The sequence below is a fragment of the Miniopterus schreibersii genome, assembly GCF_964146895.1.
Source record: "Miniopterus schreibersii genome assembly, chromosome: 12".
Taxonomy (NCBI): domain Eukaryota; kingdom Metazoa; phylum Chordata; class Mammalia; order Chiroptera; family Miniopteridae; genus Miniopterus; species Miniopterus schreibersii.
The window spans coordinates 73,494,732-73,522,450 of record NC_138112.1 but is presented as its reverse complement, the minus strand read 5'-3'; the positions used below and the strand labels follow the sequence as shown (position 1 = coordinate 73,522,450).

The 27,719-nt window shown below is 66.6% G+C and overlaps 1 protein-coding gene across 1 annotated transcript; it reads left to right on the top strand.

The window, feature by feature from the left end:
- Window positions 1-1,621: 1,621 nt before the first annotated feature.
- Window positions 1,622-27,719, top strand: MUC5AC (mucin 5AC, oligomeric mucus/gel-forming; the record flags this gene model as incomplete). Its single annotated transcript, XM_081154921.1, has 51 exons — window positions 1,622-1,694; window positions 2,632-2,706; window positions 3,257-3,316; window positions 3,526-3,787; window positions 4,088-4,202; window positions 4,490-4,580; window positions 5,450-5,559; window positions 5,685-5,898; window positions 5,995-6,120; window positions 6,344-6,461; window positions 6,635-6,773; window positions 6,916-7,026; window positions 7,787-7,856; window positions 7,962-8,099; window positions 8,191-8,355; window positions 8,666-8,760; window positions 9,165-9,291; window positions 9,473-9,728; window positions 9,868-9,920; window positions 10,410-10,510; window positions 10,737-10,888; window positions 11,024-11,162; window positions 11,258-11,371; window positions 11,539-11,718; window positions 12,783-13,022; window positions 13,214-13,370; window positions 13,873-14,001; window positions 14,214-14,376; window positions 14,724-14,767; window positions 14,861-15,049; window positions 15,752-16,028; window positions 16,790-16,927; window positions 17,088-20,008; window positions 20,270-20,478; window positions 21,026-21,200; window positions 21,439-21,689; window positions 21,974-22,157; window positions 22,589-22,796; window positions 23,272-23,450; window positions 23,737-23,824; window positions 23,912-24,015; window positions 24,178-24,209; window positions 24,595-24,766; window positions 25,115-25,213; window positions 25,461-25,498; window positions 25,719-25,841; window positions 25,933-26,031; window positions 26,320-26,439; window positions 26,639-26,702; window positions 26,787-26,901; window positions 27,252-27,719. 51 exons carry the CDS (start codon window positions 1,622-1,624, stop codon window positions 27,469-27,471), a joined length of 9,822 nt encoding a protein of 3,273 aa, XP_081011047.1. The 3' UTR covers window positions 27,472-27,719.

Sequence of the window (27,719 nt, the reverse complement as noted above, 5' to 3'; positions counted from 1 at the left end):
GCCTCCGGCATGAGCAGCACCAGGCCTGGGCTTCCTGAGGTGTCCAGTCGGGATTAGGTTTTCAGGGGACGGGAGGGTGGCCTGGTGACCTGTGTCAGGTGGTTTGAGTGGGGCTCCAGGAAGAAGGTCAGCACAGCCAGGCCAGCCCAAGGCCAGCCCAAGGCCAGCCCGGGCAGCTACAGCACCAGGAGCCCAGTGTGGCCTGGCGAGCGTCTTCGGAGTGAGCCGTAAGCTCTGGGCAGCCCACTGTGCCCACCGCCTGGGTGGGTCAGCTCAGCCTTGGACATGCAGGGCACGGCCCTTCTGAGGGCTAGGCTGGTGACTCAGATGGGTCAGGGGTTGTGGCGTGGACTCAGGCCTGTCCCAGTGCCGGGAGCGTGGACACCGGTCGACCTGTCACCTCCCTGCCTTTCTGGGGTGTGAGGAGGACAGGCCTGTGTCCCTCACACTCCTCTTGGCCGGGGTCCTGGCCCTAGCCGCAGACCCTCGAGCTTCCCCAGGCACTGGTTCCCATGTCCACTCGTCTAAAGACAAGCCAGACCCGACCACCCTGCCCACCCCTGGGGACCCGCCTCTGCCCAGCTCAGCATCAGGTGGCCTGGGGTTCAGGTCTAAGACCGGGAGGGATGCCCAGCTGTGCTCAGGGGTCAGACTGTCCGGCCCCCATGCCCCCATCCTGGGTACCCCTTCCCCTGTTTGCTCCCTCGCCAATCCACTCACTCGCTCACTCGGTCACTCATCAGCCCCACACTCCTGTGACCTGTGAGCTCTCTATCCCAGGTACCAGGGCCAAGTCAGGGCATGGAGAGGGGACAGTTTAGACACAGAGAACCAGGTGACCAGAGGAGCTTGGGACAGGTCCTAAGAGAGTGGGGAGCAGGTTCTCAGAACAGCTTGGAGGCCCCTCGGATCCCAGAGCCCAGCCCAGCCCCCCGCTCCCTTAGCTGCCGCTTCCCCAGGTGGGGCCAGGTGCACAGACACTGTGGTGCCTCATCGGCCGAGCCCATCGGGGCAAAGACCTGTGTGGGGCCAGTGGGCATCTCCACACCAGGTGGGCAGAGACACCCCTGCCTCTCAGGGCCACCGGCTCACAGTGAACAGAGCTGCCCGCTGCCCACTACCCGCTGCCCGCGAGGGGCCAGGGGCCTGAAGCACAGCCAGGGTGCGGGCAGATTTGGACTGGGGCTGCACGGGAGGAAGGGTCCCGCACTGGGGGGCCGTCCCCGGAGCCCCTCTCCAGTGAGGGTGCGGCTGGCCCTGGTGAGGAGACCGGTGGCCTCTCCGGGCACCAGGAACTCAGGGGTCCAGCTGTGCGGACATGTGCCCCGAGAAACTCTCGGTGGGTGGTAACAGCAGGAGGACGCCAGAGGTCGAATTTGGGGGGCCCTCAGGGAGCCAGCCCCCGCCTGGCACGCATGCTCATCTCTGCCTGGCTCTGGCCACCGGCCAGCCCACAGCCAGTGCCCACTGTTTACCTGGGTGAAGGGAACCACGGGCCCTGCCCCGCCCACCCACGTGAAGTCACCGGGGCTGGAGCCAGCTCTGGGGCTACAAAAGGCTGCTGCCGACTCAGGTCCCTCCTCAGAGGCCGCCCCTGGGTTCTCAACCCCACCTCCACGCCATGGGTGTCGGCCGGAGGAAGCTGGCTCGGCTCTGGGCCCTGGCCCTCGCCCTGGCCTGTGCCCAGCACTCAGGTGAGGCTCATTCGAGGCGGTTTTCCAGGCTGGCCCTGGCCCGGGGCCCCTGCCCCTGCCCCAAGCCCAGGGATGGCCATGGTCCCAGTGGACAGCAGGCAGCTCGGAGGCCCTGTCCTGGCTCCAGCTGGACAAGCTGAGTGTGTCCACGGGCAGCTCTGGAAGCTCGGGCCTGCCCGGCTTCAGCCGTCTCGCAGTTTCCAGGTCCTGGGGTTGGGGTGGGGCTCTCGGGGCTGCTGGATCCTGAGGTGGAGAAGCAGGAGCCCAGGTCTCTGGCCCTTGCTCGCCCTGCCGGTCAGTGGGCAGCCCTGGCCCCCACAGCTCACCCTCCTGTGGTCACCGTCCGCTCACAGCTCTCGGGTCCCTGCCCCAACCCTCCTCTCCCCTCAGGGTCCTAGAAATCAGCCTCGGGGTTCTCGGGGGCCTTGGGGCTGACCTCACCATCCCCTGGCCTGCCTGGCCTCCCCCACGCTGAGCCCACCGCTCCGGGCCCTAGCACCCCATTTAGAGTAAGCTCCCCCCACTTTTGGCCCCCAGGTCCCCCAACCTGCTCCAAATTTTCTTGGGGAGCCCTGGGGGTCTTCTGACCAGCTGTCAGGACCCCTGCATTTTACTCACTGACCCCTCAGAGGCTGCGGCCCTGGGCGGCTGCTGCCCACTCTGTCCCTACCTCCTGAGCTAGGACGTAGGTGCCCGGCCCATGGTGGACACTCACTGTTAATGAATGAATGGTCCTGGAGACGCCAGGTCAGGGCCGGGGGATCCTCCAGGACCAAGCTGAGGGGTGCTCGAGGAGAGTCATGGCTCAGCCGTGGGCCCAGCGGGCCCTCCCAGCACCACCAGCCCCCCAGCTCCAACAGGGAGAAGCCCCGACCCCCTCCCAGCCCTCCATGCCTGCCCAGCCCCGCTCAGGCCGGTGACCCTCCTCTTCCCACAGGCTGGGCCCAGCACGGCTCTTCGGAGCCCAGCGACAAGCGCCTGCACCTCCCTCGCGTCCCCCAGGGGCCCGGAGGTGAGTCTGCCCCACCGGTTAGAGCGGCCCCACCCACCCCAGGGGGCCGCTCACCTTGGGTGCCAGGACTGGGCTGGGGGACGCCCCACATGATGGCAGAGGCGGGCCTGGGGGGTGGCCTCTGGTTAGGTTTGTGTCCACACTGCCCGTGTGGGGCAGGAGGCATGGCCTGCGGTCCTCATGGCCTGGGAGAGGCAGGCATTGGGGGGCGCTCGCCTGCCCGGGTCTCAGCACCCCTGGGACTGCCTCCAGCTAGTGGGGAGGATCCAGGCGTGTTTGAGATTCTGGGCGCAAGGAGCCTCCACATGCAAAGGGCTTCCTGGGCCACGTGGGCAGGAGGGCTGACCGCCCAGGTGACTGGGACCGAAGGTCGGAGGGAAAGCTGCCGGCCGGCCGAAGCCCCTGCTGCCCCGAGTGTGTGAGGGGGATGGGCCAGCACAGAGCCCGTCCTGGGAGCGCCCAGCTGGTTTGGGAGCCAACACCTTGCTGGGCACAGAGACTCCCAGTCCACCAAAGCCGTGTGCCTATCAGCCTGTCCCTGTCCCTGCAGGCGACTCCCTCCTCGGGGTGACCATCCTCCCGCCTCTGAGGACCACCCCTGTGGTGCGAGGTGAGACCCCACAAGGCTGGGCTGGGGGCCCTGTGTTTGGGGATCTTCCTCCCTCAGAACCGGGGATCCCATTTTCCTGGTGGGAAAGGGCCACTCGGGTCCTGGCAGAACCACCCCGGACGCTTGCCCTGGGGCGGCAGCATGTCCTAGGCTCGGGCAGGTGCTGGGGGGAAGGGGTGCCCCCAGCATGCCGGCCGCTCTCCCCGCAGCCCTGAACCCCGCGCACAACGGGCGGGTCTGCAGCACGTGGGGCGACTTCCACTACAAGACCTTCGACGGCGACGTCTTCCGCTTCCCCGGCCGCTGCAACTACGTCTTCTCCGCGCACTGCGGGGCCGCCTACGAGGACTTCAACGTCCAGCTGAGGCGAGGCCCGGAGGCCAACACCACTGCCCCAAGCAGGGTCACCATGAAGCTCAACGGCATGGTCCTGGAGCTGACCAAGGGCTCTGTCCTGGTCAACGGCCACCCGTGAGTCTGGGCCCCTGGGCGGCCTTGGGCGTTTTGGGGTGGTCATGGGAGAGATGTGGGGTCACCCTGGAGAGTGGGGCCAGGCGGGGTGCTCCCCAGGCCTGCTCGTGGCCACCTGTCCCTGGAAGTGTCCCCTTCCCAGAGCTCTGGGGCCCCCTGTCCTTGTCACGCCGGCTGGCCCTGTCCGTGACACGGTGAACTTGTCACATCCATGACCATAGGACCCTCGCTGCCCGAGGCCCACACCCTGCTGCACTGTCCTCGCCTGCCCCTCACGCCTCGGCCGCCCTCTGTCCGCAGGACTCAGCTGCCCTTCAGCCAGTCCGGGGTCCTGGTCGAGCACAGTGCCAGCTACCTGAAGGTGGTGGCCCGGCTGGGCCTGGTCTTCATGTGGAACCAGGACGACAGCCTCCTGGTGAGTCCGGGGCACCTGCCACCCCACAGCCTCCCAGGGAGGGAAGGTACTCTGGGTGGAGGTGGTGGGGAGGTGGACCCCGCCCCACAATGCAGCTGAGAACTAGGGTCCATGTACGCCCCCTCTGGACAGGACCCTGCTGGGTCTGTGGCCCTGCGGGGTGCCCAGGTCTGCTCTGAGCAGCCTCGAGCGCCTCCGGGAGGATGTCAGGCTCCCACCCCTCATCTGTCCTTCTGTCCTGGATGTCCCTGGGGGCGTCAGGTGTCTGACGTGTCCTCTTATTCCAGCTCGAGCTGGACACCAAGTACGCCAACCAGACCTGCGGGCTCTGTGGAGACTTCAACGGGGTCCCTGTCTTCAGCGAGTTCCTCTCTCATGGTGAGCCCCGGGCATGCCACCCCCCATCTGCTCCCCTCCTTCCACTGGGCTCCCTGCAAGGCTGCCGGCCAGGGTCCCGTCAGACATCTCCAACTCGTGTGCACCTGCGCCCACAAGCAATCCAACCACACACATGCACGCAGACATGCACACAGCTATGTACACATTTGTGCACAGATACACCCACACGATCCCAGCGTGCACACATGCACATGCATGCACACCACAGGATCCCAGTGTGCACACATACACACGTGCACACCCCCAAAATCTTAGTATGCACATGCACACATCCATGCACACCCACACGATCCCAGCTCGCACCATGCGCACCCGCGTGATCCTGGCACAGAGCATGCTCTCGGCAGCGTAGCCGCAGGTCCCCTTGCTCGGCGAGGTTGCTCTGGGCTATGGGTAGAACCTGAGCACACTGTCAGCTGAAATTAGACCTTCACGGCTCTTTGTCCTCAAGTCTTTGCCACCAAGCAGTGGCCTTTCTGTGTGACCTGCACAATCCCCAGGGCCCCTCTGCAGGCCCATGAAGACCACCTATAAGGGGTTTCCAGCCCTGGGGGACTGAGCCTGCCCACTGTCCAGTGGTCCTGGCCAGGGAGGTCCAGTGTGGGGTTGGCCCGGCTCCGAGGGTCAGCAGGAGCTCGGGGTCACCCTCCCGCCCTCTGGGCTGCGTGCCAGCCTCAGCCCTGTGCCTGGTGGCTCCTCACTTCATCTCCAGACCCTTGAATGCCCCGTGTGGCCCTGCTTAACCAGGCAGTGTGCCTGGGGGAGGCAGGCGTAGCCAGGACACCTCAGGTGTTGGGGCGGCGAGGGGGCACCAGGAACCTGTAAAGCCCAGCCTGTGCTTCCTGCAGACGTCAAGCTGACCCCCGTCGAGTTTGGGAACCTGCAGAAGATGGACGGCCCCATGGAGCAATGTCAGGACCCTGCCCCTGCCCCCCCGACGAACTGCTCCATCAGCTCGGTGAGCCCCAGCGCGGACGGGCCCGTGGTGGGGGCCCTGCTCCTGCAGTCCCTGGGCCGTGGTGAGGGGACTGGGGACTAGGGGACCTCGGGGCCCGGACTCAGCCGGCTCCGGCTCCGCTGCAGGGCCTCTGCGAGGAGCTCTTGATGGGCGAGCGGTTCCTGGGCTGCCACCCCCTGGTGGATGCCAGCAGCTTCGTGCAGGCCTGCCAACAAGACCTCTGCCTCTGCGAGCACGCCGACTTCAGCCGCTGCGTCTGCCACACCCTCGCCGAGTACTCGCGCCAGTGCGCCCACGCCGGGGGGCTGCCCCTGGACTGGCGGGGCCCGGGCCTGTGCCGTGAGTGTCCCGGCCGCCCCTGCCCCGCCACACTGTCCTGCCCTGGGTCCCGTGGCAGGGGCCGGATGTGACACGGGCCCCACCTCCTCCCTGCAGCCCGGACGTGCCCGCACAACATGCAGTACCGGGAGTGCGGCTCGCCCTGCGCGGACACCTGCTCCAACCTGGAGCACTCCCAGCTCTGCGAGGACCACTGTGTGGCCGGCTGCTTCTGCCCGGAGGGTGAGCCGGAGCCCCCAGCACTGCCCCGCCCGAGACTCACACGGCTGTGTCCCGGGTCCCCAGCTGCTGGCCTGCCACGCTGACCCCGTAGGGGGAAGGCCCCTTTGACCCGGCTGGGCCAAGGGGCAGGGCCACCAGGGGCAGAGGGCCCGTCCCCTCCACATGCTCTCGGGGTGGACGCGGCCCTCCCAGCACCTGCCACACAGCCTGTCCGCTTCTGCAGGGATGGTGCTAGATGACATCGGCCAGACCGGCTGTGTCCCTGTGTCCCAGTGTCCCTGTGTGTACAGCGGAGCCACCTACGCCCCGGGGGCTGTCTACTCCACAGACTGTACCAACTGGTAGGACCCAGGTCCCGCCCTCCTACCCCCCCGTGCCCGGGATGGCCCCGCTTGGGGCTGCTGCCTGGACGCTGGTTGTCCTCTCCCACGTGGGGCCCTGGTCTGTGCGGCGATGCAGGCGGGCCTCGGGGGAGGCAGAGGCGGGGGCGCCCACGGTCTCTCCCTGCTCGCAGCACCTGCTCCGGAGGCCGGTGGGGCTGCCAGGAGGTCCCGTGCCCGGGCACCTGCACGGTGTTGGGAGGTGCCCACTTCTCCACGTTCGACGAGAAGCTGTACACGGTGCACGGGGACTGCAGCTACGTGCTGGCCAAGGTGCAGCTGGGGTCCCCGCCCAGCCCCTCCGCCCCGGCCCGGCCCCAGCCGGTCTTCCAGGACGGGCCCCAGGGATTCCAGGGAGCGTGGGGAAGAGGGGAGGAGGGCGGGCCGGTCAGAGCCTGAGGGCCCGTGTCCGCAGCCCTGTGACAGCAGTGCCTTCACTGTGCTGGCCGAGCTGCGCAAGTGCGGACTGACCGACAGCGAGACCTGCCTGCGGAGCCTGACGCTGAGCCTGGGCGGGGGCCGGACGGTGAGCCCCGAGCCCACGGGAGGGGAGGGGCTAGGCCTCCAGGGACGGGACCACTACCTAAGCCCTGGGCTGGATGCAGCAGCGAGCGCCAGGCCTGGCCCCAGGACGCTCCGGCCCCACTCGCCCCAGGACCCTCCCGCCCCACTCGCCCCAGGACGCTCCGGCCCCACTCGCCCCAGGACCCTCCCGCCCCACTCGCCCCAGGACGCTCCGGCCCCACTCGCCCCAGGACCCTCCCGCCCCACTCGCCCCAGGACGCTCCCGCCCCACTCGCCCCAGGACGCTCCCGCCCCACTCGCCCCAGGACCCTCCCGCCCCACTCGCCCCAGGACGCTCCCGCCCCACTCGCCCCAGGACCCTCCCGCCCCACTCGCCCCAGGACCCTCCCGCCCCACTCGCCCCAGGACGCTCCCGCCCCACTCGCCCCAGGACGCTCCGGCCCCACGCAGCACCCATCCCCGTGGGTCCTCTGAGGGGTCGTCCCAGAGGGACAGTCGGGTGGGCTCCGGGGCCTCCACCCCTGCTCCACCCAGCCCACGAAGGGGTGGTGGCATCTTTATTATAAAATCACTCCAGGTTTTACCTGATTGAAACAATGCACAGTCCCCAGTCCTTGTAGAAAACCGGGGATGAGCTCGGGGTCCCGGGGACACGGTCATCAGCTCCTCATCACAGGAGCAGAGGCCCCACGGGGACATCCCACAGCCTCTGGGGCGGCTGGGGCACCGTAGGGCCCTGACCCCCACCCGCGTGCTCCCAGGTCGTCGTGGTCAAGGCCAGCGGGGAGGTGTTTGTGAACCAGATCTACACCCAGCTGCCCGTCTCTGCGGGTGAGTCATCTGCCCCCCCTGGGGTCCCGTTCCTAGGACCCGGCCGAGACGGTCACCTCCTCTGACACCCACATCCCCTCTGACGCCCTCGTCTCATGTCCGCAGCCAACGTCACAGTCTTCAGACCCTCCACCTTTTTCATCGTCGCCCAGACGCCCCTGGGCCTGCAGGTGGACGTGCAGCTGGTGCCCACCATGCAGGTGTTTCTGCGGCTGGCGCCTGAGCTCCGGGGGCTGACCTGCGGTAAGAGGCGCCGGCGGCCCTGGGCGCCCGAGCCCGAGCCCTCCCCTGGCGGCCGGGGCTCCTGGGTCTCACCGGCCCTCCCCGTGCCCAGGTCTCTGCGGGAACTTCAACCAGAACCAGGCGGACGACTTCCTGACGCTCAGCGGCGTGGTGGAGGGCACGGCCGCCGCCTTCGCCAACACCTGGAAGACCCAGGCCGCCTGCCCCAACGTCAAGAACAGCTTCGAGGACCCCTGCTCCCTCAGCGTCGAGAACGGTATGTGGGGCGGCCGCCCGCTCCTGGGCTGGGAGGCTCCAGGCCTGGGCTCCGGCTGCCCACTCGGTCCCGAGGGGCGCGTCAGGTGGTAAACAGGCAACTCGCCAGCACGCGCATTATTCCGGCCGTGGCGCGTCCGGGGAGAAAAGGCAGGGCCCTGGGGGGAGGCCCCTCTCCCCGTGTTGCAGACCCAGGCAGGCGGGGGCGCCCAGCGGGGGCCGGGGGCCTGCTCATCCCAGCACGTCGGGAACCTGGGGTAGAAGGAAGGTGCCCCCTGCCTGCCCGCTGACCCCCTTCCTCCTGTCCACAGAGAAGTACGCTCAGCACTGGTGCTCACAGCTGACGGACCCTGAAGGCCCCTTCGCCCAGTGCCACGCCACCGTGAGCCCCGGCTCCTACTACTCGGTAATGCTGCTCACCCGCCTCTCCCCTCCGGCCACATGGCCGCCTGCACGGGGTCCCGGAGGGCGGGCATGGTCCCCGGGGCCACGACGGTGGGGTCTGGGCCTACGGGTCCTCTGGCTCCCTGCCCCTGGCCCATCCCTTCGTTGGCTCGTCCCCAGCCTCCAGCCCTGTGACAGGCCCAGGGTCCAAATAGTGGGTCGGTGTCGGCCAAGATGCTCCGGGGTCCGAGGCCGAGCAGGCGGGGCCGGAGCTGTTGGGTCACAGAGACACGGAGCCGAGGTCCTTGGCTCGAGTGCAGTCTGCGTGTTCCGCTGAGGGCGGGTTCGAGCAGACGGGGGCGGGCGGTGCGGGGGACGCTCGCCGTGTGTGCGCTGGGGCCCTGACGCCCGACGCCCTGTCCCCAGAACTGCCTGTTCGACACGTGCAACTGTGAGAGGAGCGAGGACTGCCTGTGTGCGGCCCTGTCCGCCTACGTCCGCGCCTGCGCCGCCAAGGGCGTGCTGCTCAGCGGCTGGAGGGCCGGCGTGTGCAGTGAGTGTGCGGGCCGGGCAACCCCAGGGGCTGGAGGACACGCTCCCCGGGCCCCTGCACCAGGCTCAGAGGCCAGGGGGCCCTGGGGCCCTGCGCAGGAGGGCGGGCTTAGTCAGATGGGGAGCCGGCGGCCGGAGACGGGGGGCTGTCCTGAGAGCCGCCCCCTTCCTGGCGCCTGCAGCAAAGCCCATGGACACCTGCCCCAAGTCGATGACCTACCACTACCACATCAGCACCTGCCAGCCCACCTGCCAAGCCCTGAGCAGCGAGGACCCCACCTGCAGCATAAGCTTTGTGCCCGTGGACGGCTGCACCTGCCCCCATGGCACCTTCCTGGACAACACGGGCAAGTGTGTGCCCGCCACCAGGTGTCCCTGCTACCACGGGGGCTCCGTGGTCCCCAACGGGGAGTCTGTGCACGAGAGTGGGGCTGTCTGGTAAGAGCCCCTGCAGGGCAGGAGGGGCAGGTGGGGCAGGTGGGGCAGGTGGGGCAGGAGGGCAGGTGGGGCAGGTGGGGCAGGAGGGCAGGTGGGGCAGGTGGGTGGGCCAGACCCTCTGACCACCCTCTCCTCACAGCACATGCACCCAGGGCACACTGACCTGCATCGGAGGCCACACCCCCAACCCAGGTAAGCCAGGAAGGAGAGTGGGAGGAAGGGGGGGGTGTTGGTTATCTTCCTGTGAAACTTTAGGGTTAAACACCCCCAGGTAAGCATGCGGTGGGTGCAGATCAGTGTCTGGGTCAGGCAGCCCCTGCCCTGGGGCTCAGTGAGGGCGTGGCAGGGTGTGCACACACACACACACACACACGGAGCACGCTCACACACACCGCACACACACATGCTGCACACACACACACACACGGAGCACGCTCACACACACCGCACACACACATGCTGCACACACACACACACACGGAGCACGCTCACACACACCGCACACACACATGCTGCACACACACACAGAGAGCACGCTCACACACACATCACACACCTGCACATGTGCACACACAATGCACACACGTGCACACAGGTGCACACACCACAGGCTGGGTTGGAGGGAAACCCAAGTGCTGAGCACGCCGTGGGTGGGCCCCTGACCAGCCCCTCCTTCTGCAGCTTGTGCCCCGCCCATGGTCTACGTGGACTGCCGAAACGCCACGCCCGGGGACGCCGGGGCGGGCTGCCAGAAGAGCTGCCACACCCTGGACATGGACTGTGTGAGTGACCATGACCCCAGTAACCCCATACCTGCCTGGCCCTTGTGGGCACCTGTGGAGATGTCCGCCCAGGCTGGTCCCGGAAGGCCCCTGCCTGAGGGCTTGCTGAGCCCGCGGTCCTGCGGCCCCCACACAGGCCACCAGGCAGGGCAAGGGCCCCACTGCCGGCCTCAGGGGACCCTCCACCCTCATGCCGTGTCCACTGAGTGTGTCTGCCCGCCCACAGTACAGCCCCCAGTGCGTGCCCGGCTGCGTGTGTCCCGACGGGCTGGTGGCGGACGGTGAAGGCGGCTGTATCGACGCGGCCCACTGCCCCTGCGTGCACAACGAGGCCAGCTACCCGGCCGGCCAGACCATCCGCGTGGGCTGCAACACCTGGTACGTGGGGCTTGGGGCCCATGCCGGGGGGCTCCTGCAGCGGGGCCTGGGGCCGGGGCTGCACCCCCGGAGTGGCCGAGGGGTTGCCCAGGCCCCGCCTGCCCCTGCCTTGGCCTGACTGCCGCCTCCCCCCAGCACCTGTAAGAGCAGGATGTGGCAGTGCACCGGCCGGCCCTGCCTGGCCACCTGCGCCGTGTATGGGGACGGCCACTACCTCACCTTCGACGGGCAGCGCTACAGCTTCAACGGGGACTGCGAGTACACGCTGGTGCAGGTGGGCCCCCGCCCCCCCGGTCCCGCGGCGCCGCCCCCAGGCCTGTCCCCCTCCTCTTGGGAGGGCGAGTGGACGGACCCCCTTTGTCGCCACAGGACCACTGCGGCGGGAACGGCAGTGCCCAGGATGCCTTCCGTGTCGTCACTGAGAACGTGCCCTGTGGCACCACAGGGACCACCTGCTCCAAGGCCATCAAGATCTTCCTGGGGGTGAGCGGGGCGCCGGGTGGGGCCAGGGCACCCCCGGGAGGCTCCAGGAACCCCTAGGAAGGCCGAACCCCCGAGGCTGAGCCAGGACGGCACCGCAGGGCCGGCAGACCCTCCCGGGAGGCGGCCTGGTGTCCTCGCCAGGCCCTGAGCGACCCCTCCCCACGCAGGGCTACGAGCTGAAGCTGAGTGACGGGCAAGTGGAGGTGATCGAGAAGGGTGCGGGGCAGGAGGCGCCCTACTCCATCCGCCAGGTGGGCATCTACCTGGTGGTGGACACCGAGGCCGGCCTGGTGCTGCTGTGGGACAAGAAGACCAGCATCTTCCTCAGACTCAGCCCTGAGTTCAAGGTGAGGCCCCGCTCGCCTGCCACCGCTCTCGCCCCAGACCAAGGGGGAAAGCAGGGGGCGCGGGTGGGGGAGAAAGAGACAGAGAGACAGAGACACAGAGACAGAGACACAGAGGCAGAGATAGGGACAGAGAGACAGAGACAGAGCGAGCCAGAGAGAGAGATGAAGACAGAAAGGGACAGAGAGGAGAGATTGGCCTGGGCTCGCCCCCGGGGAGGTGGGCAGTGGGGACCCTGTGCTGTGGGTGGCAGGGTCCTGTGGCTGCCCGAACACATCAGGACACAGGGGGGCTCCTTCTCTCACGGTTCTGGAGCCAGAAGTCCGGTCCCGGTGTCGCGGGGCTGGCTCCCTCCAAGGGCTCTGGGGCCACCAGGGCTCCTGGGCTTGTGGCCACATCACCCCGCTTGTGCCTCCGTGACCACACAGGGCTTCACTGTCCTGTCCCCCCTCCGAGCACCCCAGTCACGGGACCCACCCATCCCGACCCAGGGTGCCTCACCTTCACTTCATCTCATCTGCAGACACCCTATTTCTTTCTTTCCTTTTTAAAAAAATGTGTTTTTATTGACTTTAGAGAGAGGAAGGAAGAGGGGGAGAGAGAGAGAAACATCGATGAGAAACAGCATCGATCGGCTGCCTCCTGCGTCCCCTCCCCCGACTGGGGATCGAGCCCGCAACCCGGGCACGTGCCCTGACCGGGAACCGAACCAGCAACCTTTTGGCGCACAGATGACGCCCAACCAACCGAGCCACACCGGCCAGGGCCAGGGCCCCTATTTCCACATAAGACCACACTCACGGGCCCTTGTGGTCAGGACCTGAGACTGTCTTTGGGGGACACTGTTTAACCGACACCCCTGTCCCCCAGGAGAGGCTCGGGCACGGCACCAGGGGCCCCTGCCCAGAGGGGGGCTGTGCACGGGGTGGCTGACGGCCACTCCCTGACTCAGGCACCCCCTTCCTCCTCCTGGGGTAGGGTGGGGTCTGGGGGTCAGGGGCAGAGAAGGGGGCTCTGGCCCCTCCCGTGCTTGCCCTGAAGCCCCCACCACTCTCTGCGTCTGCAGGGGAAGGTCTGCGGGCTGTGCGGGAACTTCGACGACAACGCCGTCAACGACTTCACCACGCGGAGCCAGTCCGTGGTGGGCGACGCTCTGGAGTTTGGCAACAGCTGGAAATTCTCCCCGACCTGCCCCGATGCCCCGGCCCCCAGGGACCCCTGCATCGCCAACCCCTACCGCAAGTCCTGGGCGCAGAAGCAGTGCAGCCTCATCAACAGCCCCACCTTCGCGGCCTGCCACGCCCATGTACGCGGGCCTCCCTCGAGGGCCTGGGGAAGCAGGGGCGGAAGTCAGGGGGCCGGGGTCACCCTGCTGGGGGGGGCCACCCTTAGGACCGGCCTGTGGGCGCATCTGCTGTCCCTGAGCTCCACACCGCGGGCCTGACCCCTGAGAGCCCACGGGTGAGGTCCCCGGAACCTGAGACCTATCCCCCACAGGTGGAGCCGGCCAAATACTACGAGGCCTGCGTGAGCGACGCGTGCGCCTGCGACTCGGGAGGCGACTGCGAGTGCTTCTGCACGGCCGTGGCCGCCTACGCCCAGGCCTGCCGCGAGGCGGGCGCGTGCGTGTCCTGGCGCACCCCCAGCATCTGCCGTGAGTTCACTCGCTTACCCGCGGGAGGGGTGGGCTGCGTTTGAAAGGAAAATGGGGGGATGTGTTGCTGATGGAGAGATGGCAGGTGTGGCAGAAACTGTTGGAACCGAGGGGTCTGCAGAGCCCCCCAGGCCGCCCCCTTCCAGCACACACAGGGTTTGGCCAGAGGGCAACGTAGCTGGGGAGCTGCTGTGACCAAGTGCCCAGCCCGGGCAGTGGTGCCTCTGAGAAGCATGGGGGCCCTGAGCTGGCCACCTTCCCCATGCCCATCCGAGCCACAGAATTCTAGGCCCACGCCCTCCAAGGCCACATGCAGGGGTCATGGGAGGGAAGAAGCTTCAGAACAGCCCACAGGACTTGGTCAAAGATCAGGGTGCAGGGGAGCCTGCTGGGCAAGCGGGTGGCCCTGGCCTGTCCCTCCAAGGGCGCCGTTCCCTGGGGCTGCTGGGAGGCTGGCTCTGGGTGAGTGCCAGCCCCTCTGAGCGTGTCCTTGCACCTGCAGCCCTGTTCTGCGACTACTACAACCCTGAGGGCCAGTGCGAGTGGCACTACCAGCCCTGCGGGGCGCCCTGCATGAGAACCTGCCAGAACCCCAGCGGCCAGTGCCTGCACGACACGCGAGGCCTGGAAGGTGGGCTGTCCCCTGGCCTGGGAGGGGTTGTCCTGGGGACCCAGGGACCCTCGGCTGGGCTGGACTCTCCCTGACCTCTTTGTGGGTGCCACCTGGTGCTCCCCATGGCCTTGCAGGCAAGGCCCAGGGCTGGGGATGGTGCCGAGGCCGTGAGGGGAGGCGGCCGGGCAGTCCGCGTGGCTGGGACTCAGGTCTCCCCGGTCCGTGCGTAGGCTGCTACCCGAAGTGCCCACCAGAGGCTCCCATCTTCGACGAGGACAACATGCAGTGCGTGGCCACCTGCCCGTCCCCGCCCCCACCGCCGCCCTGCCAAGTCCAGGGCAAGTCGTACCGGCCAGGCGCGGTGGTGCCCTCGGACGAGAACTGCCACTCCTGGTGAGGGTCCACGGCGAGGAGCCAGGAGACGTGGGCCGGGGGGCTCCGTGGCCTGGGTTTCCTGAGTGGCCACCAGAGCCACCCTGCTGCAGGATGGGGGGCCTGGAAGGTGAAGGGGAGGGGGTGCGCAGGACGGGGCTGGGGGTGGGGCTGAGCCTGACGCCCACGCCCCAGGACAGACATCCCGGAGGAGCAGCAGCGGGGCTCACTGGTCACTGACTGGGAGGGACTCCCTGAGAGGGTGCGACCCCAGGCTTCCCAGGGCACCCCCGTGGGGCTGCTCCTGCCACCCCCCCGCCGCTGGGACACCCTGCGCCCCAGACTCACCCTCTCCCCTCTGTTGGCAGCATCTGCACCGAGAGCGGCGTGGAGTGCACCTACGACGCCAAGGGTGAGCGGCGGGCGGCCTCCCTCAGGTCTGGGGTCCTGGGGTCCTGACCACGCCTCAGACCCCTGACCCACTGGGTGGCCCTGCTCCCCACAGCCTGCGTCTGCACCTACGACGGGCGGCACTTCCGCCCGGGGGACGTCATCTACAACACCACGGACGGCACAGGGGGCTGCATCTCCGCCCGCTGCGGGGCCGGCGGCACCGTCGAGAGGACGGTCCACGCCTGCAGGGCCAGCACTGCCGCTCCCTCAACCACCTTCTACTTCTCCACGCCCCCGGCCGGTAGGGCAGGCGTGCCGGGCACCCTGCAGGGCTGCCCCTCGCCCTGGGAATCGACTGGGAGGGGGCCCGGGAGGGGCAGAGGGCAGCCCCTCTGCAGCCAGGAAGGGTCAGCCTCCCTGGGTGTCCCTGGGGGGCTGATGTCCCCGGGGTAGCGGCTGCCAGCAAAGGTGCCCCAGGCTGGCTGCGAGGGGGACACACTCAATGCCCCCGATCATGGCTGCTGCTCTCCACACTGCGATCCTCACCCTCTTCTGGGGGCACCTTAGGGCCTCATCAGGGGTCCCCCAAGAGGGAAAAGTCCCCAGAACTCTGGCCATCAGGGCCACGTGTCCAGATCCATTCAGGGCAAGTTTGGGGAGCAGGCTTCCCTTCAGTGAGATAGATTTACCCGCTTATTTAACGCTGTGTGTGCCAACCTGCTGCTCGCGGGGCACATCCTGGGACTGGCGCCCATCATGGACAGACAGGCAGCTGACATGGTGAAATTCCAGGCAGCTGACAGACAGGTGGGCAAAGAGGGTCAACACAGGGGCCAGGTGAACACTGGTCTCTGATGCTGGGCCCCTCTGCCTTCTCTTCTGCCCTCAGTCGTGAGCTCGACGCGTCCACCCGGCCCGCACCCCAGGCCCACCACGAGCCCGGCGAGCACGGGCACAGCCCCCAGGCCTTGGCCTTCGACGGCCTCCGCTCCCCCTACCCCAGACTGTGGGGAAGACTGCCAGTGGTCACCATGGCTGGACGTCAGCCGTCCAGGACGGGGCATCGACAGTGGTGACTTCGACACGCTGGACAACCTCCGTGCCCATGGGTTCCAAGTTTGCCAAGCGCCCAGGGCGGTGGAATGCCGGGCTGAGGACATCCCCGAGGTGCCACTCCAAGTCCTGGGGCAGCGTGTGGAGTGCAGCCCGAGAGTGGGGCTGACCTGTTACAACAGGGACCAGGTGTCTGGGCTCTGTGACAACTACCAGATCAGGGTCCAGTGCTGCACCCCCCGGGCCTGCCCCACCTCCCATGGCCCAGCCCAGACCACCCCTCCTGCCACCTCCAGGACAACCAACACTGGCCCCGTGCCAGGGTCCACATCTGTGCTGACAGGGAGCACAGCCTCCCCAGCCCCTGTCACCACAACTGGCCCAACCACTTCCTCTACAACTAGCAAAACTCCTGCCCCAGGTACCTCTACACCCGTCCCAGGGACCACTGCACCTGTCCCAGACACACCGACACCTGCCCCAGGGACCACTGCACCTGTTCCAGGGACCACTGCACCTGTCCCAGGCACACCGACACCTGCCCCAGGGACCACTGCACCTGTTCCAGGGACCACTGCACCTGTCCCAGGCACACCGACACCTGCCCCAGGGACCACTGCACCTGTTCCAGGGACCACTGCACCTGTCCCAGGCACACCAACACCTGTTCCAGGGACCACTGCACCTGTCCCAGGCACAACAACACCTGTCCCAGACACACCGACACCTGCCCCAGGGACCACTGCACCTGTTCCAGGGACCACTGCACCTGTCCCAGGCACACCAACACCTGCCCCAGGGACCACTGCACCTGTTCCAGGGACCACTGCACCTGTCCCAGGCACAACAACACCTGTCCCAGACACACCAACACCTGCCCCAGGGACCACTGCACCTGTTCCAGGGACCACTGCACCTGTTCCAGGGACCACTGCACCTGTCCCAGGCACGCTGACACCTGTCCCAGACACCCCTACACCTGCCCCAGGTACCACTGCACCTGTTCCAGGCACTTCTACAACTGTGACAACAACTCTCTCAACCCCCAGCCCAATGCCAGTTTCAACGACTACTTCCACCACAACCTCTGTGTCTACCACAGCCCCAGGGCCCACCGAGGTCCCAGGTGAGCCGACCTCACCTCAGCCCAGCGCGATCTCCTGTTTACAAGAGTGGTGCAGCTGGACGGAGTGGATCGATGGCAGCTACCCCGAGGCCAGTATTAACAGTGGAGATTTCGACACTTTTCAGAATCTGAGATCCAAAGGGTATAAATTCTGTGAAAGGCCCAACAACGTGGAGTGCAGGGCAGAGCGTTTCCCGAGCACCCCACTGGTGGAGCTGGGGCAGGACGTGGTCTGCAACAGGAGCCTGGGACTGCTGTGCCTGAACAAGGACCAGCTGCCCCCCATCTGCTACAACTACCAAATCCGGATCCAGTGCTGTGAGTGGGTGGACGTGTGCAGAGAAAGGACCACCCCACCTGTGACATCTGAGGTCACACATCCAACCCCACACAGAACCAAACCCCAAACACAGGCCACCTGGACCACTGGGATCCCCTCGACCTCCACACAACACAGGACTGTCAGCTCAGTACATGTGCCTCCCACAACTAAAATCATACCCAGCACACACGTCATCACGCCACCAGGGACCACCAACTGCCAGAGACAGTGCACCTGGACCAAGTGGTTCGACGTGGACTTCCCGTCCCCCGGGCCCCACGGAGGAGACCTGGAAACCTACAGCAACATCGTCGAAAGTGGAGAGAAAATCTGCCGCCGGCCAGAGTACATCACTCACCTGGAGTGCCGAGCCGAGAACCACCCCGAGGTCAGCATTGACGAGCTGGGCCAGGTGGTGCAGTGCAGCCCCGACGTGGGCCTGGTGTGCCACAACCGAGACCAGCTGGGCAAATTCAAGATGTGCTTCAACTATGAGGTCCGCGTGCTGTGCTGTGAGCCCCGAGAAGGCTGCCCTACCTTCGAACCAGTCACAGTACCCAGCACCCCGAGTGTGAGCATCACCAGTCCTACTGAGACCACATCCCACGTGGCCACATCCAGGACAACCTCTGTGCCAGAAACCAGCACAACCTCCGTGCACAAAATCCAGACAACCTCTGTGCCAGGAACCAGCACAACCTCTGTGCACAAAATCCAGACAACCTCTGTGCCAGAAACCAGCACAACCTCCGTGCACAAAATCCAGACAACCTCTGTGCCAGAAACCAGCACAACCTCCGTGCACAAAATCCAGACAACCTCTGTGCCAGAAACCAGCACAACCTCTGTGTCGAAAACCAGCACCACCTCTGCTCCCATAACCACCACAACCCCTGTTCCTGTACCTGAGACGACCCACCCCACACCCAGGACCACCAACTGCCAGAGACAGTGCACCTGGACCAAGTGGTTCGACGTGGACTTCCCGTCCCCCGGGCCCCATGGAGGAGACCTGGAAACCTACAGCAACATCGTCCAAAGTGGAGAGAAAATCTGCCGCCGGCCCGAGTACATCACTCACCTGGAGTGCCGAGCCGAGAACCACCCCGAGGTCAGCATTGACGAGCTGGGCCAGGTGGTGCAGTGCAGCCCCGACGTGGGCCTGGTGTGCCACAACCGAGACCAGCTGGGCAAATTCAAGATGTGCTTCAACTATGAGGTCCGCGTGCTGTGCTGTGAGCCCCGAGAAGGCTGCCCTACCTTCGAACCAGTCACAGTACCCAGCACCCCGAGTGTGAGCATCACCAGTCCTACTGAGACCACATCCCACGTGGCCACATCCAGGACAACCTCTGTGCCAGAAACCAGCACAACCTCCGTGCACAAAATCCAGACAACCTCTGTGCCAGGAACCAGCACAACCTCTGTGCACAAAATCCAGACAACCTCTGTGCCAGAAACCAGCACAACCTCCGTGCACAAAATCCAGACAACCTCTGTGCCAGAAACCAGCACAACCTCCGTGCACAAAATCCAGACAACCTCTGTGCCAGAAACCAGCACAACCTCTGTGTCGAAAACCAGCACCACCTCTGCTCCCATAACCACCACAACCCCTGTTCCTGTACCTGAGACGACCCACCCCACACCCGGGACCACCAACTGCCAGAGACAGTGCACCTGGACCAAGTGGTTCGACGTGGACTTCCCGTCCCCCGGGCCCCATGGAGGAGACCTGGAAACCTACAGCAACATCGTCCAAAGTGGAGAGAAAATCTGCCGCCGGCCCGAGTACATCACTCACCTGGAGTGCCGAGCCGAGAACCACCCCGAGGTCAGCATTGACGAGCTGGGCCAGGTGGTGCAGTGCAGCCCCGACGTGGGCCTGGTGTGCCACAACCGAGACCAGCTGGGCAAATTCAAGATGTGCTTCAACTATGAGGTCCGCGTGCTGTGCTGTGAGCCCCGAGAAGGCTGCCCTACCTTCGAACCAGTCACAGTACCCAGCACCCCGAGTGTGAGCATCACCAGTCCTACTGAGACCACATCCCACGTGGCCACATCCAGGACAACCTCTGTGCCAGAAACCAGCACAACCTCCGTGCACAAAATCCAGACAACCTCTGTGCCAGAAACCAGCACAACCTCCGTGCACAAAATCCAGACAACCTCTGTGCCAGAAACCAGCACAACCTCTGTGTCGAAAACCAGCACCACCTCTGCTCCCATAACCACCACAACCCCTGTTCCTGTACCTGAGACGACCCACCCCACACCCAGGACCACCAACTGCCAGAGACAGTGCACCTGGACCAAGTGGTTCGACGTGGACTTCCCGTCCCCCGGGCCCCACGGAGGAGACCGAGAAACCTACAGCAACATCGTCAAAAGTGGAGAGAAAATCTGCCGCCGGCCCGAGTACATCACCCACCTGGAGTGCCGAGCCGAGAACCACCCCGAGGTCAGCATTGACGAGCTGGGCCAGGTGGTGCAGTGCAGCCCCGACGTGGGCCTGGTGTGCCACAACCGAGACCAGGTGGGCAAATTCAAGATGTGCCTCAACTATGAGGTCCGCGTACTGTGCTGTGAGCCCCAAGAAGGCTGCCCTCAGACTTCTGTGACCCCCTATGTGACTTCTACCAAGTACCTGCCCACCACAGAGTCCCCCTTCGTGGTTCCTACTGTGACCTCACCCAGCTCGGCAGTGCCGTCTGCCCCAAGGTGCTATTGCAGCGTGTCTGACAAGCTCTATCCTGCAGGTACGTGATGTCTGCCTGGTTGTGGTTTGTCCTGCCCTGTCATCAGGGCCCCTTCCACAGAAAGCCACAGTGTGAAGGGGAGAGGCCCTTGTCTCTGTAATCATGGCTTCACCATAGCTGTCTTTAAGCATTTATTCCATCGATATCTGGTAGGAAGGCCACCTACCAGATCAGCCCTGCAGTGGGCCACGTGCTCGGTCAGTCCCTGCTGTGCCCCTTCCCAGCACTGCACCCCTAACGTCCTGTCCCTTTGTCTTGCAGGGTCCATCATATATCAGCAGGCTGACCTCGACGGCCACTGCTACTATGCCGTGTGCAGCCTGGACTGCCACGTGGTACGGCAGACCGATGACACCTGTCCCACCAGCACACCACCTCCCACGCCCGTGACCTCTCCACCTGGCTCCTCCCCTTCGACCCCTGTGCCGGTCACTACACCGGGATGCCCCAACGCGGTCCCCCCAAGAACGGTAACTCCCCTTCCCGCCTTTCTTGGGGGTTCCGGGGCTGGTGTGGGGACCTCAGCCTCCTTCCAATTAGGCTGTGGCTTCAGTGGGCGACAACTGGGCCTTTTGGGCTGAACACTGGGATGTGGCCACGGGGTAGCAGGGAGTGTGGGGCCGGAGTGGAGACTCTCCTGGTTGCAGGTGACAGGGGTCTAGAGAGGGTGGTTGGTGCTCTGGACAATGCCTGACAGTCAGGGAGGGTGTGTGGGGTCAGGGCCGCGGACCAGGAGTGGAGCCCAGGGAGCCCATGTGTGGGGAGCAGGGGAGAGAGGGGAGGGGCAACCTTCACACCCCTGGGAGACCCTCCTAGCCAGCCTGGCACTCGGCACTCGGTAGGGTAGGGGTGGGGAGGCCTGGCACCCAGGCTGGACCCAAAGGCCCTGGCCCTATCCCTGTTCCCTGATGGCTGTTCTCTTGGGGACTCCGCCTGGCATCACAGGCCCTGGGCGCCCAGGGGCATCCTGGGGGTGGCCCGGCGGGCGGGTGCCTGCAGCTGTCTTTGCTCCCACAGAAAGGAGAGACCTGGGCCATGCCCAACTGCTCTCAGGCCACCTGCGAGGGCAACAACGTCATCACCCTGCAGCCGCGCCCATGCCCAGAGGTGCAGGTGCCAACCTGCGCCAACGGCTACCCTGCCGTGAAGGTGGCCGACGAGGACGGCTGCTGCCTGCACTACCAATGCCAGTGTGAGCCAGGGAGCCGGGCGGGCGGGCAGGGGCTCGGGTCAGACACCAGGAAGGACTTCCCGGCAGCGGGCGGTGCCCGGGCCGAGCCGCGTGGAGAAGGCCTCCTGCAGCGCCTCCGCGGGTGATGCCAGGGCGGCCGGCCGGGGCCTCGCCGGCTCCCCCTGGTGCCCGGGACGGGCGTGCCCTCCGGGAGGGCCCGGGCGGCGCCGCCCGCTGAGGCCCCTCCTCCTGCCCGCAGGCGTGTGCAGCGGCTGGGGCGACCCCCACTACATCACCTTTGACGGCACCTACTACACCTTCCTGGACAACTGCACCTACGTGCTGGTGCAGCAGATCGTGCCCGTGTACGGCCACCTCCGCGTGCTCATCGACAACTACTTCTGCGGCTCCCAGGACGGGCTCTCCTGCCCGCAGTCCATCGTCGTGGAGTACCGGCGGGAGCGCGTGGTGCTGACGCGCAAGCCGGTCCGCGGAGTGATGACCAATGAGGTGGGGCACCGCCCCTGGGTAGGCGGGGAGAGCTGGGCGACGGCCAATGAGATGGGCTCTGGGGCACGGGACGGGCGGGGCGAGGGAGAGACGGCCAATGAGGTGGGCCCAGGCGATGGATGGGCGGGGCGAGGGTGGATGGGGGCGATGGCCAATGAGGCTGGCCCGCGCGCTGGGTGGGCGGGGAGAGCGGGGCGGTGGCCAATGAGGCGGGCCCGCGGCCGAGTGGGCGGGGCGGCGGCTGACGCCGGCCCTCCCGGCTCCCCGCGCGTCGCCCGGTTCAGATCGTCTTCAACAACCAAGTGGTCAGCCCCGGCTTCGCGAAAGGCGGCGTCGTCGTGTCCCAAGTGGGCATCAAGATGTACGTGACCATCCCCGAGATCGGCGTCCGCGTCATGTTCACCGGCCTGCTCTTCTCGGTGGAGGTGCCCTTCAGCAAGTTCGCCAACAACACGGAGGGGCAGTGCGGTGAGCGCCCCCCGCCCCCGGCTCCCCGGACCAGCCCCTTCCCTGGTCATTCGGTGTTGCCGACAGTGTCCAGTGCGAGAGGCTTGGCCTCGGCGAGTCCCTGGAGCGGGTGGGGGTCATGCTCCGCAGGGGTGCAGCCGCCGTCGGCGCACGGAGCCTGCAGGGACACCCGAGGCCCACGCCTGCCCGTCCTCGGGAACTGCCCCAGGGACACCTGAGGCCCACGCTGCCCGTCCTCGGGAACTGCCCCAGGGACACCTGAGGCCCACGCTGCCCGTCCTCGGGAACTGCCCCAGGGTCAGGCTTCCTGGGGGAAAGGGAAGCACAGGGCGGTCAGGGGACTCTTCCAGTGCAGCTTGGGGACACTGGCCCACGCGAAGGTGGGAGTGGCTCTCCATCCCCAGCAGCCTGACTCCAGCCCCCCCCCCCAGGCACCTGTACCAATGACCTGAAGGATGAATGCCGCCTCCCTGGGGGGGCGGTGGTGGCCTCCTGCTCTGACATGTCCGGGCACTGGAAGGTGACAAACCCGGACCAGCCATTCTGCCATGGGCCTCCTCCGACGACCCCTGCCATTAAGCCCTCGGCCCCGCCTGCCCCGTGCCCGCCCTCACCAATCTGCCAACTGATTCTGAGCGAGTGAGATTCTGGGAGCAGTTGTGGGGGGAGGACTGCTCTGCTGACCCCACCCTCTGGGGGCCTGCAGGGGCTCCGGAGGGAGGTGGAGACCAGTGGAGAGGACAGCTGCCTCTGGGACCTGCCCTGGTGTAGGCCACGAGTGGCCGTCCACAGGCTCCAAGCAGAGACATGCCTGCTGAATGCCGGGCGCAGGGCTGCGCAGGGCTCGCGAGTGGGGCTGGCGGGCAGTGGGGCTGGTGGCGGGCACACTGTGGATCTGTGTGTAAGTCAGCGTTCAGGTTTGCAGGGTGACAGGGAGCCCAGTGGGGAATTTGCAGAAAGAAACGGCAGTGCCACCACCAGATTGTCCAGACCCCAGGGCACTTGGCACTCGGGTGGGCTCAGCAGCCCCTTCCTGGGGGACTTCTCCAGGGGAACTCTGAGCCCGGCAGCTGGATGCAGGGCTGCCTTACGACCCTGTGTCCCTGTGCCGTAGCGTCTTCGAGCTGTGCCATGCCGTGATCCCCCCAATGCCCTACTACCAAGGCTGTGTGTTCGACCACTGCCACATGACCAACGCAGACGTGGTGTGCTCGGGCCTGGAGCTGTATGCCTCGCTCTGCGTGTCCCACGGAGTGTGCATTGACTGGAGGGGCCAGACCAACAACACCTGCCGTGAGTGCCCGCCCACCAGGCAGCAGCAGTCGGTGGGCTTCCTGGAAGAGGAGAAAAGGGGCTGACCCCAGGCCAGGGCACATGGTTCCAGGAGAGAAAGGAAGGGCATTCAGGCTGGGGCAACTGGGCCCAGACCCCAGGGGTGGGGCCCGAGGGGCCGGCTTCTAGGCTGTAGGCCCCCAGCAGGTGTCCAGCACTCAGCCAGGTACTTGGGGCCCAGAGCACAGCCTTGGAGTCGCTCCTGGCTGGAGCCCTTGGCCTCAGGGGTGTCTTCTCTCTCACACAGCCTTCACCTGCCCTGCTGACAAGGTGTACCGGCCCTGTGGCCCCTCCAACCCCTCCTACTGCTACGAGGGTGACAGTGCCAGCCTCATGTACGTGCCTGCCACTCCCTTCCATACACCCCAAACCCCCCAGGGTTGGGGGCACAGGGGCCAGACCAACCTTCCGCTCCCCTGCAGGGCCCTTCAGGATGCCGGCCCCATCACGGAAGGCTGCTTCTGTCCGGAGGGCATGACACTATTCAGCGCAACCAAGGACGTCTGCGTGCCCACAGGCTGCCCCAGTAGGTCCCACAGTGGGCTTGGGGCTGCTGGGTGTGCCTTCCACCCTAACATCTTCCCAGCGAGACCCTGGGGCTTTCTGTGGCTGCTGGGTCCACGGGTCCTGGCCTGAAGGCTGGGGGGCTGTGGCTGCCCAGTAATAACCTTGATCTCTTTCCCTCCAGGGTGCCTGGGGCCCCACGGGGAGCCTGTGGAGGTGAGTGTGACATACTGTGGGGAGCTAGGGGGGCAGGGCTTCCTCTCAGTGCCAGAGGCTCAGAGGGAGGCCAGGGAAGGAGACACAGCTGTCCCAGCAGAACTGGGGAGGCTTCCATGCGTGGGTGCCCACCCTGGAGGAGTGTATGGGTGCTGGCCATGCCCATCCTCCACTTGGACCCCCTCCTGCTCTGCTAAGACTGAAGGTGGAGGCTGGTCACCTGCACAGCCACCTCCCACTCATCTCTGGGGCCCCTGGGGGCCTCAGACACCACTTGCACTTTTAAAGCCCCTTCCCTCAGGTTCCCCTGTGCCCCTGCCTCTGAAGCTGCCTCGGGGACAGGCAGGTGACGGAGGACTGGGGCTCAGGTGTGCCTCTCTTGCAGTCTGGCCACACAGTCAGCGTCGACTGCCAGGAGTGCACCTGTGAGGCCAGCACGTGGACCATGAGCTGCAGGAGACAGCCCTGCCCACTGCCCCCTGCCTGCGCGGAGCCTGGATTCATGCCTGTGCCTGCGGCCCCAGAGGCCGGCCAGTGCTGTCCCCAGTACACCTGCGGTGAGCCCTGGGCTGGTGGGGGATGGGCCACCGCCCTCATGTCTGCCCAGGGTCACACACACACACGGGCTCAGGGGGCTGGCCAGCTTTGCCTGTGAGGGGCTCTCAGTGCTGGCACTTGGGGGCACAACCAAGGAGGATGGGCAGCACCCCCCTGCTGTGGCCCCATCGGGTGATTCCAGCTGGTGGGAGGGCCAGGCTCTTGGCCCAGACTGATTGGAAACCTTACCCTTGGGGGCGGCCAGTTGTCCCTGGAGAGCCCACCACCTGCCCCCTGGGCAGTCAGCACTTCGGAGACCCCTGGTGATGACACTCAGGTGTCTGAGCACCGCCTTCTGCCCCCTGCAGCCTGCAACACCAGCCACTGCCCCACACTCAGCTGTCCTGAGGGTACCCGCCAGATCCTGACCTATGAGGATGAGGCCTGCTGCCCAAGCCAAATATGCAGTGAGTATCCCAGCCAGCGGCCCAGCCAGTGGCCAGGCCTGTCCCTGGCACTTTCCCATGGGTGCTGCAGGCTGGGAGCCTGGCCTCGCTTGGGCACAGCTAGAAGGAGCCACTGGTGATGAGCGTGGGCTCTGTGTTCAGGAGACCTAGGTGGCGAGGTGGAGCAGCAGGCGGGTGAAAGGGGTGAGGGGAGGGGTGCAGGGCCCCCGAGAGTGGGTCTGCAGGCCTGTTGTCTCCTCTCTTACAGGCTGGACTGTCTGCAGCGTGAACGGCACCCTGTACCAGGTAAGAACCAGCCAAAGGTCAGGACCCCAGCTCTGTGCTGAACACGATGGGGCCCCCAGCCTCGGTTTGTCCCAGCCAAGCCCTTGAGGCCTTGGGGCTCTGCTCCTAAGGAAGAGGCCCTGAGGGTCGCTCCAGGGGGACAGGTCAGCCAAGCATGGAGGGGATGTCTGGGAAGGGAGGGGCACCAGCTCACTGATGCTGGCCACCCTGTATCCCCCAGCCAGGCGCCGTGGTCTCCTCCAGCCTGTGCGAGACGTGCAGGTGTGAGGTGCCCGGTGGCTCCCAGTCGGACATGTTCAGGATCAGCTGTGAGACCCAGACTTGCAACACCCACTGTCCCGTGGTGAGTGCCCACTGCCACCCCCATGCCCGAGCCCTCCGAGGCAGCACCGCCCCGGACTCAGGCCGCATGTCCCTCTGTGCCACCCCCCCAGGGCTTTGAGTACCAGGCGCAGAGTGGGCAGTGCTGCGGGTTGTGCGTCCAGGTGGCCTGCGTCATGAACACCAGCGACAGCTCCGCCCACCTCTTCTATGTGAGTAGTGGCAGCAGGGACTGCAGGGGTGGGTCCTGGGAAGGGCAGGCCAGGGGCTGCAGACAGGCTGGAGGCAAAGCCACTCCTAGGAGCCCTAGGGAGGGCAGGCTCAGGGCCAGCCCCCTGCCCTCACCTGTGAGGGAGGCAATGTGAGGACAGTGACAAGGCTGAGCGGGCAGGACCCTGGTGCACCTGGGCCGGGGAGATGTCGCTGCAAGGCGTGCTCCTGGCAGAGACCTGGGGGACCCTTGGGGAAGGCGCTCACCCTATTGGCGGGGCCTCCTGCAGCCTGGGGAGTCCTGGTCAGAGCCTGGGAACCACTGTGTGACACACGAGTGTGAGAGGCACCAGGACCGGCTCGTGGTGGTGACCACAAAGAAGGCGTGTCCCCCGCTCAGCTGCCCTGTGGTGAGTTCTGGGAGCCCGCCCACCCAGCCTTGCTCAGTGTGGATGGGGCGGGGAGCTGTGGTCAGCTGTGCGGGGCTGGCAGGGCCGCCACCCTCTTGCTCTGGGCGCTGTCCACTCCCATCTGAATCTCGCCCCATGTCCCGGTCCCCTTTGCCTTGTGGGCTTCTCTGGCACTAACGCCCCCCCTTTGTCGGCGCAGGACCAGGCTCGGTTGAGCGAGGATGGCTGCTGCCTCTCCTGTCCCCAACCCCAAACCCAGAACCGTGAGTGGGCCTACCTGTGAGGGGAGTGGGGAGGGGAGAGCCGGCCCAGCCCAGACCTCCAGCATGCCTCCCGTCCCTCCCCAGGGTCCACCTGCGCCGTCTACCACAAGCACCAGGTCATCCGGCTGCAGGGCTGCAGCTCCCCGGGGCCCGTGCGCCTGGCCTACTGCCAGGGCAACTGCGGGGACACCACCTCCATGTACGTGAGCCCCCCACGGCGGGGCCACCCGCTCCCTCAGGGCCTGGGCTGCAGCTGGCTGCCCAGGGCTCCGTGCCTGCAGACCAGGGGTGGGGCAGGAAGGGACAGGAAGGGACAGGGAGCGGTCACTACTACCCCAAGTGGACCGAGGGGCTGGGCCTGGGGTTAAACACGCAGGCCCTTACCCCGTTGGGAACCAGGTGCCTCAGTGTCCTGCGCCCCGGGACGCAGTGTCGCCCTGGCCTTGCAGTGTGCGCCCCAGCGGGGAGACAGGCCGGGGCAGGGGGCCCCGGCGGCGCGGGTGTGCGGGGCGCGCTCAGGGTGCCCGGCGCTGAGCGGCCCCCCCGCAGGTTCTCGCTGGAGGCCAACGCGCTGGAGCGCACCTGCCGCTGCTGCCAGGAGCTGCGCGCCGCGCCCAGGACCGTGACGCTGCGCTGCGCGGACGGGTCCCGCCGGGCCTTCAGCCTCACGCAGGTGGAGGAGTGCGGCTGCGTGGGCCGGCGCTGCGACGCCCACGACGCCCCCGGGGGCCCGGGCCGCGCCCCCGAGCAGGCGCCGCCCGTGGCCTGACGCGCCTCGCTCCCCGACGGAGCCCCCTCTGTTCCCCGCAGCCCAGCCGGCAGGGCCAGGGCCTGAGCCCCGCGGGGTGGCCGATTCGGGGCGCGCTGTGCTCGCGCCCCTCCCGGCTCGGGCCCCGCTGCTGCTCCCCGACCTCAGCACGCGGGGGGCCCGTCAAGGACGGCACAGCCTCACCCTACCTCCGCCCGGGCCTGCGGAAGGCCCCTCCCCGTTTCAGAAATACACTCGGAGCATTTTGC